At 45.8% G+C, this 19,913-nt stretch overlaps 1 protein-coding gene across 3 annotated transcripts in view; it reads right to left on the reverse strand.

The window, feature by feature from the left end:
* The window catches only part of USP2 (ubiquitin specific peptidase 2), a 128,157-nt gene that overhangs the window by 23,488 nt on the left and 84,756 nt on the right, over positions 1-19,913 (reverse strand). For all 3 annotated transcript variants that reach the window (XM_040425048.1, XM_040425054.1, XM_040425061.1), the window contains 4 exons: positions 12,234-12,284; positions 10,195-10,315; positions 8,196-8,307; positions 2,224-2,334 (listed from right to left, as the gene is read on the reverse strand). In XM_040425048.1, coding sequence (XP_040280982.1) covers positions 2,224-2,334; positions 8,196-8,307; positions 10,195-10,315; positions 12,234-12,284 — 395 coding nt within the window. The remainder of the gene's footprint in view (positions 1-2,223; positions 2,335-8,195; positions 8,308-10,194; positions 10,316-12,233; positions 12,285-19,913) is intronic.

Raw genomic sequence — 19,913 nt, forward strand, 5'->3', positions numbered from 1 at the left:
GCCTGGAAACGCCCCAGATCTTAATCTCATTGAGAACTTGTGGTCAATCCTCAAGAGGTGGGTGGACAAACAAAAACCCACTAATTCTGACAAACTCCAAGAAGTGATTATGAAAGAATGGGTTGCTATCAGTCAGGAATTGGCCCAGAAGTTGATTGAGAGCATGCCCAGTCGAATTGCAGAGGTCCTGAAAAAGGGCCAACACTGCAAATACTGACTCTTTGCATAAATGTCATGTAATTGTCGATAAAAGCCTTTGAAACGTATGAAGTGCGTGTAATTATATTTCACTACATCACAGAAACAACGGAAAGAAAGATCTAAAAGCAGTTTAGCAGCAAACTTTGTGAAAACTAATATTTGTGTCATTCTCAAAACTTTTGGCCACGACTGTACATAGTCTTATTATCTTTTTGGAGACACCTATGTCATTTCCCGTCAAAAAATTACTTGCTGGTTGAATAAAAGTAACTAAGTCAAAATTTGCCAGGGGTATGAATAATTATGGGCAGCACTAAAATTATATATATACACTCACCTAAAGAATTATTAGGAACACCTGTTCTATTTCTCATTAATGCAATTATCTAGTCAACCAATCACATGGCAGTTGCTTCAATGCATTTAGGGGGGTGGTCCTGGTCAAGACAATCTCCTGAACTCCAAACTGAATGTCAGAATGGGAAAGAAAGGTTATTTAAGCAATTTTGAGCGTGGCATGGTTGTTGGTGCCAGACGGGCCGGTCTGAGTATTTCACAATCTGCTCAGTTACTGGGATTTTCACGCACAACCATTTCTAGGGTTTACAAAGAATAGTGTGAAAAAGGGAAAAACATCCAGTATGCGGCAGTCCTGTGGGCAAAAATGCCTTGTGGATGCTAGAGGTCAGAGGAGAATGGGCCGACTGATTCAAGCTGATAGAAGAGCAACGTTGACTGAAATAACCACTCGTTACAACCGAGGTATGCAGCAAAGCATTTGTGAAGCCACAACACGCACAACCTTGAGGCGGATGGGCTACAACAGCAGAAGACCCCACCGGGTACCACTCATCTCCACTACAAATAGGAAAAAGAAGCTACAATTTGCACGAGCTCACCAAAATTGGACTGTTGAAGACTGGAAAAATGTTGCCTGGTCTGATGAGTCTCGATTTCTGTTGAGACATTCAAATGGTAGAGTCCGAATTTGGCGTAAACAGAATGAGAACATGTATCCATCCTCTGATGGCTACTTCCAGCAGGATAATGCACCATGTCACAAAGCTCGAATCATTTCAAATTGGTTTCTTGAATATGACAATGAGTTCACTGTACTAAAATGGCCCCCACAGTCACCAGATCTCAACCCAATAGAGCATCTTTGGGATGTGGTGGAACGGGAGCTTCGTGCCCTGGATGTGCATCCCTCAAATCTCCATCAACTGCAAGATGCTATCCTATCAATATGGGCCAACATTTCTAAAGAATGCTATCAGCACCTTGTGGAATCAATGCCACGTAGAATTAAGGCAGTTCTGAAGGCAAAAGGGGGTCCAACAACGCATTAGTATGGTGTTCCTAATAATTCTTTAGGCGAGTATATATATATATATATATATATATACACACACACACGTTTACATGTTATCTGCTATTGTAATCCTGTGATGATATGAGATGGCTGCTAAGAAGTAATCTCTACAGAATAGGGGGCTAGTGTTCAGAGTGGAAACGGTAGTTTTAGGATTTCCTCTAATCTATAGATATGTCCGCGAAAAAAAAAAAAAGTCCACAAAAATGATTGAACAAAAGTTCATATAAACTTAGGTCATTTTCTGATGACACATTCCCAAAAGATAATTATATAATAATCCAAGAACAGGTTTGTGTATTAAGTGACCAAATAGATCACCAATGAAAGTGTTTGAGACGCAGAGAATATTTATACGGCCAATGGTGTAGGTACCATGTGGCTGCCTAATAGCCTTTGGAGAAAGAAGGGTCAACCCTGTGCTTTGATATCAGATGACAAATACCTATGGCTGACTTCTCTCTCCAGAGGAACTGTATTGTTAGCACCAGCCACTTCTGGCCCATGATGTGACACCTTTACGCCATCATGGAAGACCCAGGTTGATCTTTGTCCATGGAGCTTTTTTTTAACCCAATGCTACCAGGCTGATCTGATCAACAGATGTCTGCATGAATTTACTGTAATGTTCTGTTTTTCTTGCAACTTACGGCAAATGGTCCAACTCCTGAGCACAGGGTCTTGGTCTGACGGTTATCCTGTTGACTTCATTGTGCAGCCCATCCAGAAGAAATCTCAGGAACTCTTGTGCATCTTGCTGGCTGTGGAAGGAAAAGGCTTTAATAGCGATACCTGTAATCTTTCTGTATAAGATATTACAATTATACCTTCTAGAGTTGTTTCGATACCAAAATTTTTATTTGGTTTTGATACCATAAAAAAAAATATTACGATACTCTATACCATGCGAAAAAAATAAACACCAAAAAAAGCTGTGTGCTTCCGCATTTTATGTAGCGTCCGGCCCATAATTGAAGAGTCCTATCCTATTTTTTTTTTTGGGGGGGGGGGGGGGGGGGGGGGGGGGGGAGCAAGGTGACAAAAAAAAAAAAAAAAAATTCAAAATCGTGCGGTTTTTATTTATTTAGTTCTGGCGTTCACAGCATAGGAGTTTTTTTTTAATTTTAATAGTTTGGACTTTTTAGATGTAGCGATATGTATTATGTTTATTTATTGTTTATATATTTTATATGTAAAATTGGGAAAGGGGCAATTTATACTTAATATTTTGGTGTTTTTTTTTTTTTAACATTTTCTATTTAACGACTATTGCCCTTAGGGGCTAGAACCTGGGATCTTTTAATCCCTTGTCCTATTCACCCCACTAGAGCTCTATTAGGCTCCATTCACACGTCAGTGTGTGTTTTGCGGATCCACAAAACACGGACACCTGTGATGTGCGTTCCGCATTTTGCGGACCTCACGTCACCAGCACTTAATAGAAAATGCCCATTCTTGTCCGCAATTGCGGACAAGAATAGGACATGTTCTATTTTTTTCGGGATCGGAATTGCGGACCCGGAAGTGCATAGATCCGCAATTCTGTTCCGCAAAATGTGGAACAGAATTGCGGACATGTGAATGAAGCCTTAGGGTGAATAGGATCTCACTGTCCCTGCTGCCCTGTGCATAGTACACACAGCAGCAGGGAGCTTACCATGGCAGCCAGGACTTCAGTAGCATCCTGGCTGCCATGGTAACCGATCAGGGCCCCAGGATTACACTGCTGGGGCTCCGATCAGAACTGCCAACAATGAGGAGGGGAGAGGGGGCCCTGTGGCCACTGCAACCAATGATTTTAATACCGCCTCCTGTTTTGTATTAAAGGTTAATTATCATTGGTGGCACAGTGGCCAGGCACCCGCTAAGCTGGCTGCTTGACTCTGGGGGAGGACACTCAGGAGGAGGAGGCTGCTGCAGTTCGCCGAGCTCACTAGCTCAGACGGCGCAGCAGTGTATTCCCTCCCCCATCCCGCCTCCTGCTTTAGTTAATAGTGGCACATTCATTGGTGGCAGTGGTGTGGGCAGCTTCAGAGCCCGCTCACTTCGATGGGCTCAGCGCGGCCGGGTCATAGGAGGGAGGGACTCCCTCCCTCCTTCTCCATTGTCTGCACGCCATAAGAGGAGAGTCTAGTATCGAAAAAATGAACATCCCGATACTGAATCGATGCTGGCATAAAAGTATCGATTGGATATCAAAAGTTCGATACCCGAAACAACCCTAATACCTTTCTAGTCTTAGGCCTGTGTCATTACGTGTGTAGATACCTGAAGGACAACAGATGTTTCCTCACTACGTACTTTTCTCCATACCCTGTGACCACAAGCAGGATCCAAAATCCTAATTTTGGAGCTTATACACCAACATACAAAGTCCTCATGGCTCCATGTAAGGCTACTTTCACACTAGCGTTGTTTTAATCCGGCGTTCAATTCCGACACCGGAACTGCCCGCCGGATCCGGAAAAACGTGTGAAAACGGATTACATTTGAATCCTGATCAGGATTTTGATCACAATGAAAAAATGCATTGGAAAAAACGGATCCGCCATTTATGGACTTTAACTTTTTTTTCACATTTTTCAGGTTTAACATGCAAAAGCCGGATCCGTTTTGACTGAACACACAGTGCCAGATCCGGCGTTAATGCAAGTCAATGGGAAAAAGGCCTGATCCGGCGTTCAGTCAAAGTGTTCAGGCTTTTTGGCCGGAGGTAAAAATACTGCATGCTACGTTTTTCTGAAAAGCCTGATCAGTCAAAAAGACTGAACTGAAGACATCCTGATGCATCCTGAAGGACTGACTCTCCATTCAGAATGTATGGGGATAAAACTGATCAGTTCTTTTCCGGATTTGAGCCCCTAGGACGGAACTCAGCGCCGGAAAAGAAAAACGCTAGTGTGAAAGTACCCTTATGGAGCAGGTGGTGGAGTAGTCATATGGGGCAGGTCATGATTTATTTTTCTCCAGAATTACTTAGGGGGGGGAAAAAAAAAAAAAAAAAAGTATGCACCTCCTTATAATAATGGCGTACAGTATGGGTCCTAGATGCAGTTTCGTTGATCCATACAATACGGAGCCATAATATGGCCATGCTCATGAGTCTTTACAGGCTGCAATTGTTAGTAGTAGCGCTTACAAACATTAATCGCACAAGAGACCACTGTCTAAGTGACTGGAGCAGACTGAATGTGCCTGCTGAAGATGTAGGGACTTCTACAGTATTAAAGGGGTTATCCAATACTATAAACTACCCCCCATACGCCGGGCCCCTCACAGTGAATAAAAATTACCTGGTTCCCCCGTGACGCTCCTGATACCGACACCACCGCCGCTGCGGCTTCTCCCCGTGCATCAATGAAAACATCTGGTGTCACAGGGAAAGCAGCCAATGGCAGGTGGGGACAAGGAGGAGCCTCCCTAGGATCGCGGGTGACAGTAGGGAGGCTCGTCCCCGTCTGCCAATACAAGGACAGCTCGGGTCTGCCAAAGTCTGTAGACAGCTCGGGTCTGTAGAAAGCAAGGACAGCTCGGGTCTGTAGAAAGCTGCTCTCCGCCTCCCCTCTAGGACACCCTGATATGCATACAGCCTATGTCGATATGCCCTGAGACAAACCATAAAGGACCCGTCTGTCTTGAAACATCTGTGTTAGTAAATACCTGAATTCCTAATAAAGAAACAGACGACATGTCAGATGGGCCCACCTTAATATTATTATCACAGCTCCAGTCGTGTGTATGTCGGGAAAACATGGACACATAATTCTCATGTGTTAGTAAATGTTTACATGCCGTCAGTTTCGTGACCAGATGGTGGTTCCAGTCACTGCTGTGATCACTCCCATTAGTCACATACAATGTGCTTCACTTTACACAGAAATATAATGCTGCTCTATAGTGCACAACGTATGTAATAAAAGGCATATTCCCATCTTAGACACTTATGGCATATACAGACTTATAGCGGGGGGGGGGGGGGGAACCATATCATGCGGGGAGAGAATACAGGTGGGCGTTCCCTCCATTCAAGTCTATGGGAGTTACAAGAACAGGCTTGTGTGCATCCCTTTGAAGTGGAATGTACTTCTCCCACATTATGATATAACATTAACAACAATGGGGCAATCATTCTGGAGGACACTTGAGTAATACGGGATTATGATGTAAAACACTCTTACCGTGCAATCACAATAGTAATGGCAGTGAGTTACTAGTAGGCACTAGATTAGTCACCGCTTCCATTGTATTTGCTGTATTTATTATATTATTTTGGGTTTAACTAGTTTCAGCGAAATTGTGACAAAATTAGCTGAATATAGAACGGGATAAGGCCAAGTTCACATCAGTGTTTTTCACATTGTGTGGTTCTGCTCAGTTATAGGAAGAATGAAAATCGTAGTAGTGCTGGATCTGTCACCTGAGGGACATTGACAGCACCCGATGGATCCCTGAGGGACATCGACAGCACCCGATGGATCCCAACAGCACCCGACGGACCCCTTTGACTAGATCAGGGTCTACTGGGATTTTACTAGCACCTGTGACAGAGGCTCCAACACATGTGAGCCTAGCCTAAGGAGATAAAACATGTCCTTACACTAATGTGTATAGAAAATGATGTACATGGCTATAGCCTACACTATGTACCGGGGTGACCATCCAGTCTCCTAGTCAGCAACTTAAAAACAGTAAGAAAGGAAACAATATATTTGGCAAAATATAAAAAGTCTTATTCTATAATACAAGCATAAGATTACAATAAAATAGGATGCACATATGGCTTAAAGGGGTTCTCCGGGCTTTTAATATAATGACCTATCCTCAGGATAGATCATCACGATCAGATCAGTGGGGGTGCGACACCCGGCTGATCAGCTGTATGAGGAGATGGTGCGAGCAGTGTGCACGTGCCGTCTCCCGTCTATCTTCCTGCTGCTGCTATGTCTATGGCAAAGCAGCAGCAAGCAGGAAAGGAGATGGCACGTGCACACCGCTTGCGCCATTTCCTCATACAGCTGATCGGCCGGGATGCCAGGTCCTCGCCGATCTGATATGGATGCCCCATCCCGAGGATAGGTCATCAATATTAAAAGCCCAGAGAACCCCTTTAAAGAGGGCCCGCGACCACTCCTGACTTGTCTATTTCAGTAAATTGTATACCCCCATAAAATAACAATTCCAGAGCAGAGTTTGTGTTGTGCTTTTCCTCTTATTACTCCTTGAATTTTTTTTAGGGGTTATCCAGGAAAATATATTTATGACTTCTCCTCAGTATAGGTCATCACTTTCAGTTCTGCAGGGGACCAACACCAGGGACCCCCACTGTACATTGGTCACGTGGCATAGTTGCAGCTCAGCCCCATTCAAGTCAATGGGACTGAGCTGCAATACCAAGAGATTTGCAGGAGTCTGCATCTCTCACCAGAGCTCCCTGAAACAGCTGATCATTAGGGGTGCCGGGACTTGGACGCCCGCTGATGTGATAATAATGACCTATCCCGAAGTCATCATTATCTTCTCCAGGATGACCCCTTTAAGCTGGGTGCACATACATCAATTGTGTCTGGCTAGTTTTATTGCAGAGCTAGACACCACTGATGTATGTGTACTGCACTATAGTGCACATGTTACGGCCTCTATAGACTGACAATGCCAGACAAACAGCACGCACAGTTTCTGTCCGGTGCCATTTTACATCCATATTTCATCCGGCACATCAGTTGTGATGCTGAACGATCCCCTAGAAAACAATGGAATCCGTTCTAGCTACAGTTTCTGTACCATGCTGAAGGGAATCTGCAGGAACTATATAAAGGGAGCCTAAGAATAAACTGACCACTGGGTGTTACCAGCTGGGGCTGTGTCCTTACAGCCTCAGGGTACTTTCACACTTGCGGCAGAGGATTCCGGCAGGCAGTTCCGTCGCTGAAATTGCCTGCCGGATCCGTCAAAACTTATGCAAACTGATGGCATTTGTCAAACAGATCAGGATCCTGATCCGTATGACAAATGCATTGAAGTGCCGGATCCGTCTCTCCAGTGTCATCCGGAAAAACGGATTTGGCATTTATTTTTTTCACATTTTTTGTGGTCTGAGCATGCGCAGACCGCAATGCTGGATCAGTTTTGCCGGAACACTCGGGGCCGGATCCGGTATTAATGCATGTCAATGGGAAAAAAATGCTGGATCCGGCATTCCGGTAAGTGTTCCGGAAATTTGGACGAGATAAAACCGCAGCATGCTGCGGTATTATCTCCGTCCTGAACGGAAGACATCCTGAACGGATTGCTCTCCATTCAGAATGCACTAGGATAAAACTGATCAGTTCTTTTCCGGTATTGAGTTCCTAGGACTGAACTCAGTGCCGGAAAAGAATAACGCTAGTGTGAAAGTACTCCTAAGACTGTCCAATGAGTGCTGTCAGTCTGTCTTTAGCAAGTAGATTGACAACTGGGTGTTGTTACTGTATTTGCCATTTTTTTTAGGAGGAATAGCACCAAACAGCTAGAGCAAAAGGTGCTTCAGAACTTTCATGGGGAATAAAAATCTTTACAAAAATATAGTTGGTGGAGGGAGATAATGGAGCTTCAGCGTGCACAAACGAGTTCGACAGCCTCTTACTTGTATCCCATGAAGCGCGGCGCATATCTCTGTATCTGGGTTTTGAATTCAGAGGGGCTCACGACCTCATTGACTGAGCTGGTCCATATGGCCTGCAGCAGGCAAGCAAACTCTAGAGGACAGAATATAAAAAGATGAGCTGACACGCAGTCAATATCTTGATGACATCTATGAATGTACACACACTCTGTATATGTCCGCACATATATCGCTAATCGTCGGCGTGTCACTGTATCTCCAGATCCTGCTCGTCAGTGTTTGGAGCCTATTGCTAGGTGTGCCTGTGACTCACCGGTGTTGTCCTAATTACAGTTTTTTAGATTCAGCTCTTAGCAGGTTGGTGTCCGTGTCTATTTCTGCTCCTGACTCATATTAAAAACAGGAGCAATGCTGCTTGTTGAGTTCAGCAGACAGAAATGTGCCGTGTAAAACTTGTCCACAGACTTCTACACGGCGTGTGTTCCCTCATCACTACGTCATTGCCTGCTGAACACAAACATGTCTGTTTTATGACTGCATGTGTCTACGATACATGGACAGCATGTAATATCAGGTATGAATGGCTATGTCTGGAAAATGTTTGGCTGGCCACGGCTTCTTCCAACGCTGATATACAGTACACGCGTGTAGATATGTATACTTACTGGGCGGTTTAGCAGGCACCAAATTCAGAGGGCCTTGTAGGTCACTATATACTGTATCTAGCACCAACTAGTTATGACCCCCTTATTGCTAGCAGCCCCCAGCAATAAGGGGGTCATAACTATTTGATGCTAGCTATATAGTGACCTACAAGGCCCAAATAGGTAAGCACAGTACATGTATATCGTGAATGACCCCTTAGTTGCTGCCAGACGATGAAATAACTGTTCTATTCATCTGCCATGGGACAATCTTTGTCTCGTGTCAGATTGATGGGATTTCCAGATAAGCTAAAGCAAAGTTGCTAGAATCTTACTGTGGGGTACACCCTTGTGTTACGATCCCTGTAGTTTAACTACATTTTTGCTCTTTGTGAGACGCAAGGATTCTGGATACCAGTTTCCAGATCCTGTCCGCACTGGTGTATATCAGTTTACATTACGGTGGTTGTGCCAAGTTTAGAAGGTACTACTATGTTACCGATCCACAGGATAGAGATAACTAACAGATCGCTGGGGGACACTGATCCCAAGAACGAGGGTCCCGTTCGCCCAGTATGATGGAGTGGCAGGTCAACCATGCGCTCTGACACTCCATTTATTCTCTATGGGATAGAGTACAGCCCTTGCCCATTTCCGCTAGTCCCATAAAGAGTGAATAGAGCGGCAGGGCACCTGTCCGACCTGCCATCAGATTGGGGAAACAAGACCCCTCTTCTCAGGATCAGTGAGGGTCCCAGTGGTCGGACCCCCAGCATTCTGTTAATTATCCCCCATCCTGTGGAGATAGCATTACATGAAGCATTACCTGCAGTACTATTGTAAAATGTGTCGTACGCTCATATTACAGGAAATTGCATTTACCACAGTATAAGCTGGTCCTGTATATTAGAGGAAGGTCTCCTAAAAGTGTGGATTTTGGCTGGACTGGGTAACCACCTAATGGGTATGTGGGTTTCCCTGACATTAATACGATGGGAAATGTCAGAGGGAGAGAAGGATTGGGCTGTTGTTGGTAAACATGCCCAATCCTTTTGTTTGGTAAACCCCTTGCAGAGGTGTCCGGCAGCAGCCTACTCCCCTCTCCCTATTCAGAACACATTCATATTCAGCCAAGTCAAGTGTGCATGTGTAGGAGGGGGTCGACATGAACAGCTGTCCAACAGCCATCTACGGTGTATGGCTAGCCTAAAAAGCAATCTGATCAATAGACTATGAAATCATACAAAGATATTTACAGCAGAAATCCGAACAACAAATAAGCTTTCTGTCCAGGATACACAGATCATGTTGAAATGACTGATTTGATAGGAATCACACTTTGCTGCGCACGGAGGCTTTATGCATCTGTCACCCACCTTCCATAATTGCTGTGCTGCAGGTCTTCAAGTTCAGGTCGCGTTTATGTGAGTTATGCAAACAATAGTCCCTTAGTTCCTTAGTGTTACTCAGACATTGAAGAATGGAGTTCATGAAGCACTGAAAACAAGGATACACAAGTCAGATTCCTCAAACCCAGGCCGTTAACACCACAAGTGGCTTGTGATCAGAAGTAAAGAGTTGTGCAGGCTGTACATACTGAGGAGCTATCCTCAGGGCCTGTGCAGGCTGTACATACTGAGGAGCTATCCTCAGGGCCTGTGCAGGCTGTACATACTGAGGAGCTATCCTCAGGGCCTGTGCAGGCTGTACACACTGAGGACCTATCCCCAGGGCCTGTGCAGGCTGTACATACTGAGGACCTATCCTCAGGGCCTGTGCAGGCTGTACATACTGAGGAGCTATCCTCAGGGCCTGTGCAGGCTGTACACACTGAGGAGCTATCCTCAGGGCCTGTGCAGGCTGTACACACTGAGGACCTATCCCCAGGGCCTGTGCAGGCTGTACACACTGAGGACCTATCCCCGGGGCCTGTGCAGGCTGTACATACTGAGGACCTATCCCCAGGGCCTGTGCAGGCTGTACATACTGAGGAGCTATCCCCAGGGCCTGTGCAGGCTGTACATACTGAGGAGCTATCCCCAGGGCCTGTGCAGGCTGTACATACTGAGGACCTATCCCCAGGGCCTGTGCAGGCTGTACACACTGAGGACCTATCCCCAGGGCCTGTGCAGGCTGTACACACTGAGGACCTATCCCCAGGGCCTGTGCAGGCTGTACACACTGAGGACCTATCCCCGGGGCCTGTGCAGGCTGTACATACTGAGGAGCTATCCCCAGGGCCTGTGCAGGCTGTACATACTGAGGAGCTATCCCCAGGGCCTGTGCAGGCTGTACATACTGAGGACCTATCCCCAGGGCCTGTGCAGGCTGTACATACTGAGGAGCTATCCTCAGGGCCTGTGCAGGCTGTACACACTGAGGACCTAGCCCCAGGGCCTGTGCAGGCTGTACACACTGAGGAGCTATCCCCGGGGCCTGTGCAGGCTGTACATACTGAGGAGCTATCCCCAGGGCCTGTGCAGGCTGTACATACTGAGGAGCTATCCCCAGGGCCTGTGCAGGCTGTACATACTGAGGACCTATCCCCAGGGCCTGTGCAGGCTGTACATACTGAGGACCTATCCCCAGGGCCTGTGCAGGCTGTACACACTGAGGACCTATCCCCGGGGCCTGTGCAGGCTGTACATACTGAGGACCTATCCCCGGGGCCTGTGCAGGCTGTACATACTGAGGACCTATCCTCAGGGCTTGTTCAGGCTGCATACATTGATAACCAATTCTCAGGGGTCCCACATCCGGCACCACCGCCGATCAGCTGTTTGAAGAGGAGGTGGTGCTTCATGCGAGCGTTACTTCCTCTTCATTACACTGCCTGTCGTCTTGGACGTGCAGTGTAATTACAAGTACTTGATCCATTCACAAGTGAGTACTTGTAATTACACTACAACGCACAGTGTAATGAAGAAGAATCAGCAGCACCTCCTCTTCCAATGGCCGATGGGCGGGAGTGCCAGGTATCGGACCCCTGACTATCAAATACTCATGATCTATCCTGAGGATAGGTGGTCAATACAGACTGCACTCCCTTTTTAACTACACCACTGAAATGCATCCTCAGGCTAGGGCTACACGGCGACATGTCACACCAATGTTACACAATATATTTTGAAATGGTCGATCTAGCAGAAGGGAGAAGTAGAAGTTTCTCCATTACATATCTCCTTCCTTCATATATCCAGTTCCTTTTGAATCCACGGCCCAAATAAAAAATGCATGAAAAACTGCCACATTGACCTCAGCGTTTTACTGAAAAATGCTGCGTGTGGACTGAAGGAGCTGTGTGAGGCCTATATGGAGCTACCTTCATTAGCAGCCTGTACGGCACATCCGTGCAAATGTCTAGTTCACAACTGCAGATTGTGCCCCAATTGAAAAAAGTAAAAAGAAAACTCACCGTGTTACCCAGGTTTCTTAAACCAACCAAACCTTGGACCACTTTGGCAGGCTGCAAGACATAAGACATATGCACATTAAATTAGTTATAAACTAGTCCATGCAATTAGAACCGGCAGGAAACGTCACATGTAACGGCCCTTTAACACCGAGGATTAGGTGATCAGGAACGAACATTTGTGTAAAGGTGCGGACATTTTACCCACTTGTCAGGCGATGGCATCTTTCCTGTGCTACCTAAATTCACCGTATGTCTACAGTATATTGCCCAGTGTGAAGAGAGGAAGTCTTGCCGACAATATGCAAATTTAATGGGGATTTTAATAAAGATCATTTTCCCCTTCTTGTTCATTGTGACGATCACTTGTCCCCCCACAGCGGAGCCGATTTCTGCAGGTAAATACAGCTTCATCTCTGCCGACGATCAGGCAATAATCAGAAATGTTTGGTTCATTCCTGATAATTGCCTGAAACATCGGTCCACATGAAAGGCCCTTAATCCTTTGTATGGGACATATCTGCCTGACTGGAGGATTAGCATTAGTCACCACCACATGCCCTCGTCTAATGGAAAACCTGCCAGTCATTAGCGGTGTACGAGCAGCGAACAATCACAATAATAAGCAAATAGCGAAAAATAATTTAGTGATTATAAGTTCGTGTAATTGAACGTCCTTTGAAAGCAAATGACTCGCTAAATCGTCCCTCGCTGCTCGTTAAAAAAATATAATAATGTTTCCGTCTAATAGAAACCTTATGGTGAACTTACACGTCCTGATAGTCAGGCAGATTATCAGGAACGAATTTTTCTGCGAATGCTCATTCCCGACAATCTGCCCGATGAATGAGCAAAATGCTTGTTTATTGAGTGAAACTTTCATTAGTGCAGGCTAATAAATCATCGCACCTGGGCCGCAGATCGTGCTGTCTAAACAGCGATCTGCTGCCCGGAAACAAGGCAGCTGTATGTGGAGGAGCGATCACGATAGCGACTGCTCGTCCTCATACTGTGGAGGTGATCGCTGCATGTAAATGTAGAGCTTCACCTCCAGTGAGCGAGCAGCCCACTGTCGGGAAGGAAGGCTTCCTTCCCGATAATCTGCAGCTCCTCGCCCCGGGCAAATCCACCTTTAGTCTTTACTGCAAATAGACAAGTAGGAGAACAATGGGCTCCGCTTACAGCAATAAAATGTACGGGGTCAACATGAGGTGTATGATCAAGAACAAAAGGAAAAGACAGAAAGGTAATGGTGTCATTTATTCAAGGACATCTCGGGGAGCATAAAACCTGTACCTAGAAACCCTATTGTAAGGCCTCTCTCACACAAGCGTATTTGTTATCCGTATAGGACATGTATTTTGTGTATCAGAATCGCTGCTAATAGGAATGAGTAGGGCTAATCACGTATATTTTCCATCGGTTTTTGAAACCCTCAGCTTGTCCTAGTTTTATGCGTATTTGCTTCAAATTTCACCCATTATAGTCTATGGGAGAGCATAAAAAAAAAAAAAATGCAGGAAGGAGGGATGAAATACTGAAGCAATACTGATGGCATATGATCAGGAATCCATGTCTATTCCGGAGCCTGGCAGGAGCCTGGTGTACATCTTGTGGATACATGGAGCCTATCCGGCATGAGTTTACCAAAGCCTCTGCACACACGGCTAAGGCTACGTTCCCATCTGCGATGGAAGCTCCGTTTGGGCCTCCGTCACAGAGAGTTTGTCAAAAACAGTGGAGAAAAAAAAAAACAAAAAAAAAAAAAACACATTCTCCCCATTGGAAACTTAACAGACCCCATTACAGTCAATAGGATGTGTTTGGCTCCATTCCCGTCAGTCATGGGCCAAATCCAACACTCCCATTATTTTCGTTGCTCTGCTCCTATAAGGCTAGGTCTACACGACGACATTTGTCGCACCAATGTAGCGCAACAATTTTTTATAATGGTAGTCTATAGTGTCGCACTGCGAAACGACAGTCACAAAAACCCCATTCAAGATGGATTTTTCTGCGACTGTCGCGTCGCAGTATGTTGCATGTCGCAGTGCGACACCATAGACTACCATTATAAAAATTGGCGCGCGACATGTTGCAGTGTAGTTGTGCCCTATGTGTCGTGCGACTTATTTTTGCGCGACAGGTAGCCTAACAGAGCGGGAGAATGGAAAATAAACCACGCTAATGTGAAAGTGCCCTTAACGAGCCAAGTTCACAGCTCAGTTTTATTTTCCGTTCTTCTGATGCGTCAGAAGAACAGAAAGAAAACTAAAAACATCCTGTTAGAAAAAAAATAAAAATAAAAAGTACTGCATGCATAAAAAAATTTAAAAAAAAAGAAAGGGGATCTCAGATACGCTCGAGTGCATGAGGCCTATTTTCTTTCTGTGTCAGCTCCGTTCTTTTTGCGGACAGTATACGGAACCATTCATTTCAATGGGTCCGCAAATAACAAAAACAAAAATAAAATAAAAATAACAGTAGTTACTTGTGTACATTCCATTTCTGTATGTCCGTATATCCGTTAGGATAGGGGCCGGTTGATCCATTTTGCAAAATATGGAATGCACACAGATCCATATTTTTTGCGGACCAGAAAATATATACGGTCGTGTGCATGAGGCCTCATGTGAACTCTCCTTCCTCATGGAGGTTTCTGCTGTCTGCAGAACAATCACCTTCTAGTGCACTGAACCTGGTGCCATTGATCCCTACTGTTCTCACCGCAGTATTATCCGTCATCTCATTTACTGCCGCATTCTTCTACAAAGCCCAGTTTCATTGTTTTCATGATTCCCAGGCAAAACACATGCAGCAAAAAGACTTCAGACATTTTCTGGAAGATCCCATCAATTTCAGTGAAGTCAGCTAATGATATAATTAAGTCCTAAGGTACCCATAAACCTGCCATAGCCGTCAGCCAAACTCTCCCTCCTGGCCCCCCATACTCATGCACTGGTGTTTGGTCAAGTGTGTTAAGTGATTTTGATGTGGAAGGATGAAAAAGCCTCTAGTGGCAGGAGAGCAAAAGTAGCATCACCTGTCGGGGGACAGTAGGGACTAGGGAGCTCTCCATACAATTTAGGCTACTTTCACTCGCGTTTTGGGCGGATCCGTCATGGATCAGTTACAATAATACAACCGCATGCATCAGTCAGTATTATCTGTAACATAGCCAAGACAGATCCGTCATGAACGCCATTGAAAGTCAATGGGAGACAGATCAGTTTTCTATTGGTGTCTGAGAAAACGGATCCGTCCCCATTGACTTACATTGTGTGTCAGGACGGATCCGTTTGGCGCAGTTTCATCAAGCGGACAGCAAAACTGAGCGAGTAGCCAACTGTTGGGAAGGAACGCTTCCTTACCGACCATCGGCCGCTCAGTCGGCCTGTGTAAATCCAGCTTTAGGCTAGTTTCACATCTGCAGCACAAGTACTCCGGATCTGGCACTGCCGGATGCTAATGAGATGCCTGCCGACCCCATTAACCATGATAAAAGGTCCGGCTGCAACCCGGCAAAAATGCTGAGAAATGGCCGGACAGAAATCACTGCGCGCAGCCCTTCTTGCCCAGCCCGTTCTGCCGGAAGGCTGTAGCGCACGTGTAAAAGTAGCCAACAGGAGGAATTTCAAACATGGCTTCCCATACAATGGAGGATTTATTACTATGTAGGTCTGTTTTTTGGCGTGAAATAAACCTCTTATGGCATTTTCCCCCCCCCCCCCCCCAACATATATGTTGATGCCAAAAAGAACCTAGTTTCCTGACATGCCCAATTCTGTGGTTTCTAAACGTACAAAATGGGCGCACGACCCACTGAGCCAAAGTCAAAAAATGCCATGCGCCAAAATAATAAATCAGACTACACTAAAAATACCATGTCAGAGAATAAGGAAACTCAAATACTGGTCCGCCCCAGAGCCGGAGTGCCAGCCTCCCGGAGACATGTCTGGCAGCAGTATATTTATTACCAAGTAACGCAATGAACAAACGCAATGATGCGGAAATCACGAAGAGATGGCAAAATCCAGGACGATTTAATAATGAAAATGTGTCTATTGCCACTAATAGAGGCCGGGTACCTGCCGTCATTTTTCAGGGGCCCTTAGAGACCCCAAAAAAAAGCTTCCTATATCTATATGTAGCATATATAGGCTGCAGGCGAAACCTTGCGCCTCAGTCTGGGTCCAGCTTATAATGGCCTAGGTTGTAAGGAGAAGAATTTCAGATAATTTTGCTGGAAATGCACTAAAATAGCCGGCGAATTCTAGGAACTTCTCGAACAAAGTTCAGTATGTGTGCTGGGTACAAGGAAAGGAGGAGCGGAGGTAACCTCTGAATGGCATGTCCTGTAAGGCAAACATCTGAAGAATTTACCATCTCCCGGCCATTTTATTAACCCCTTTGTGGTGACAGTGCATTGTGCTGCCATTCAAGACCCTACCGTGGAAGCAAGCTCATCTCCCATGAAACCAACCTTCTCATCAGGGACAAAATGTGAGCTTCATTTCTGGGAATCTTCAGGGTGAGGATCTGGTCTGGTATCTGAGCGGCTCTTTTCAGGACAGCCCATTGCATACGGTACCACTATAATGGGCAATTTCAGTCTACCCACCTGTATATTATAGGCTTGATAAGGCCCCCGGCCCGAGGTAGTCTGGCGACGTGTGGGGCACATCACCTGTTGCATCCACCCCTATTAGCCACGAGGAACAAGTGATGTATCCAGTACCCATAGTAAAGTCTGCCTTATCGGTTATATCTTTTGGGTCAGATCTATTGGATTGAGTATGCCATCATTACTGATGTTTACTGTTTTCTAGTGTTTAAGGACACCAAACGTATCCTCTCCAGCACCTATATTTCAGTGTTTTATATTCTAGGCTTCCCTGCTCGGACACTGCTCCAGATGCCAGCAGAAGAGTTCAGACAGTCCTCCTCGAAGTGTGGGTTGCCATCGGTGGTGACCCGATATTTTAATATATGGTTGCTTATATTTTTACGTTAAAAATGTGCTTTTCAGATATGAATTGTTTTGTTTTCTGAGTATTGTTTCTGGAATAGGCTTGTCGCCTGCAGGATGAGATATGCAGCGTCTCATTCCACAAAGCGACTGTCACAGGCTTTATGAGACTACGCTACTGAACGTACTGTACTTTATACTGTTCTAAGAACAACAACTGCATCGTGGCAGGTGTTTATGGTTTTATTAGAAACCGAATGTTCATCATCTGGTGATATGGCGGCATTATTTTGACATTGTCTTCATAAGGCTAGGTCTACACGATGACATTTGTCGTGCGACAATTATAATAATAGTCTATGGTGTCACACTGTCGCGTTGCAGTCGCATGTGGCATTGAGACACCATAGACTGCCATTATAAAAATTGTCACGCAACACTGGTGCGACAAAATGTTGCAGTGTAGTTGTGCCCTATCTGTCGCGCGACACATGTCGTGTAGACCGAGGCTAGGGCTAAGACGGGATCGCGTTGTCACCCGCAAGTTGCTGCAACCGTGACAGTCGGAGAAACACCAACTTGCTGGATGTCGTGCCACAGAAACTAACGTATCGTAACACAACAGCAGGTAGCCCTATTTCTAGGGGTAATTTGTACAGTTACGGTCAATCCGAAAAATATTTTTCATCGTGATTAGGGACAGTCTGGGACTAAAGGTCCCTTTAGATGGGACAATTCAGCAGGCAATTGTTGGGAGGGAAGCGTTCCTTCCCCACAATCTCCTGCTAGTCAGTGGAGGAGAGCGCTGCATTTACATGCAGCGATCTCCTCCACAATATGAGGAGGAGTGATCGCTAATCCCCATACTGACTCGGTGTTTGCCGTTTTGCTCGTTCATTGGGTTATTGGCAGCACTTTAACACCACTAGATAATTGCTAATGAGCGTTCCTTTGAAGGCTTGTCGGCGATTATCTGGCGGATTCTCAACCTGTGTAAAGGGCCCTTAAAATTGTTCGCCAGCAGCAATAATATATGGGGATGAACGATCATAAGAGCAATCATTCATCTGCATACAGCCCTGAGGCTGGTCATAGACTTTAAAGGGATCATCCAGGAAATGATCATTATTACATTGGCGGGGGTGCTGGGAATTGGACCCCCACCTTTCAGCTGTTTCAGGGAGCCGCCACACTCACTGGAGCTCTGGTGATCGCAAACAGCTCCCGGAGGATTTCCAAGCACAGCGCCGTACACTGTATAGTGGCCGTGCTTAGTATTGCAGCTCAGTCCATTCACTTCAATGGGGTTGAGCTGCACCTAGGCCATGTGACTGATGTATGGTGAGGGTCATGGTGCAGCCAATAGCAGGCCTCGATGGGAATGAGCCTCCCTAGCTTCACCCGCGATGCTAGGGAGGCTCGTTCCCGTTAAGGCCCGCTAATGCTTTCGTCCACGCGACGGGAAGATGCTGCGGTGGTTGTGTCGGCATCAGAAGCGACGCAGGTGTTGGGGAGCGAGGTACTATCTGTGTGAGGGGCAGGGACATATGGGGGGCATTATAGGTTTTGGATAGGCCCTTTAAAAATGGCACTAAAACCACTTACACGGGTGCGTTCACACAGGTTTTTGTTGGCGTTTTTATGCACTTTTGCATTATTATTTTTTTGCAGTCAAAATGCCAGCTCCAGATACTCGCTGGAGTCTGTGGGAAATATGAATTGCTGGACAAATGAGGGTGTTTTTTTATTTTATTTTTTGCTACAGGCGTTTGTTCATTAAGGCTACATGCACACGACCGGGTCCCCTCTGTGGCAGTTATTACGGCCCGCATACAGCGGGTCCGCAATACACAGGCACCGGCCATGTGCATGCCGCATCACGGACCTAGTCACTTGAATGGGTCCGCAATCACGGATCAGAACCCCACAGAAGCACTACGGAGTGCTTCCGTGGTGTTTCTGGCTGTGCCCCCGCACTGCAAAAAAAAGAAGCGCATGCACTACTTATTTTGCGGTGCAGACCGTCGGATGCGATGCGGATCACGGACCCCATTCAAGTGAATGGGTCCGCTATCCTCATGCGGCTGCTCCACGGTCTGTGCCCGTGCATTGCGGCCACAGCACAGGCGCGGAGCCCTAACGTTCGTGTGCATGTAGCCTTCGTGGAATTTATTTTTATTATTTATTTTTGGCTTCTTTTCCCAAAATGCAGCATGCTGTTGCAGGAGGAATTATTTCACATCACCTTCTCTTTGCAAAAAAAAAAAAAGAAGATCCACAAAGGGAAAAAACAGGTGCCCTAAAAAAATAAACGTACCAAATTCCCACGTGTTAGGAGGTCAATATAAAAAGCCTGAACCCGGAGAACCCCTTTAAAGCTAGGTTACAGTATGCACTAGTCCCTCTTTATTTCTTAGATATCTAACCCCCAATGTCCCTGCCATAATCTGAATGGAGAAACTTTTTAGAGCTCCGGGGGTTAATTCAGTCAGCTGATCCACTTCTCCTCCTCCTCCACTTCCCAGTATCCCAGACCAATTCATGACACTGGAGCTGGAATGCACTGGTCTTAGCAAGAACAGAGGAGTCACACAGTTCAAACACTAAGGAGGTGATAAAAGTTCACGGGAGCTGATAATGCTGCGCCGGCCTGCTAGTGTGAACAGGTCTCAGAGCGCAGTTCATGCCGGTCGCTGGATCAAGGCCAAAGAATA

This window comes from Bufo bufo, chromosome 1 (genome assembly GCF_905171765.1).
Source record: "Bufo bufo chromosome 1, aBufBuf1.1, whole genome shotgun sequence".
NCBI lineage: Eukaryota > Metazoa > Chordata > Amphibia > Anura > Bufonidae > Bufo > Bufo bufo.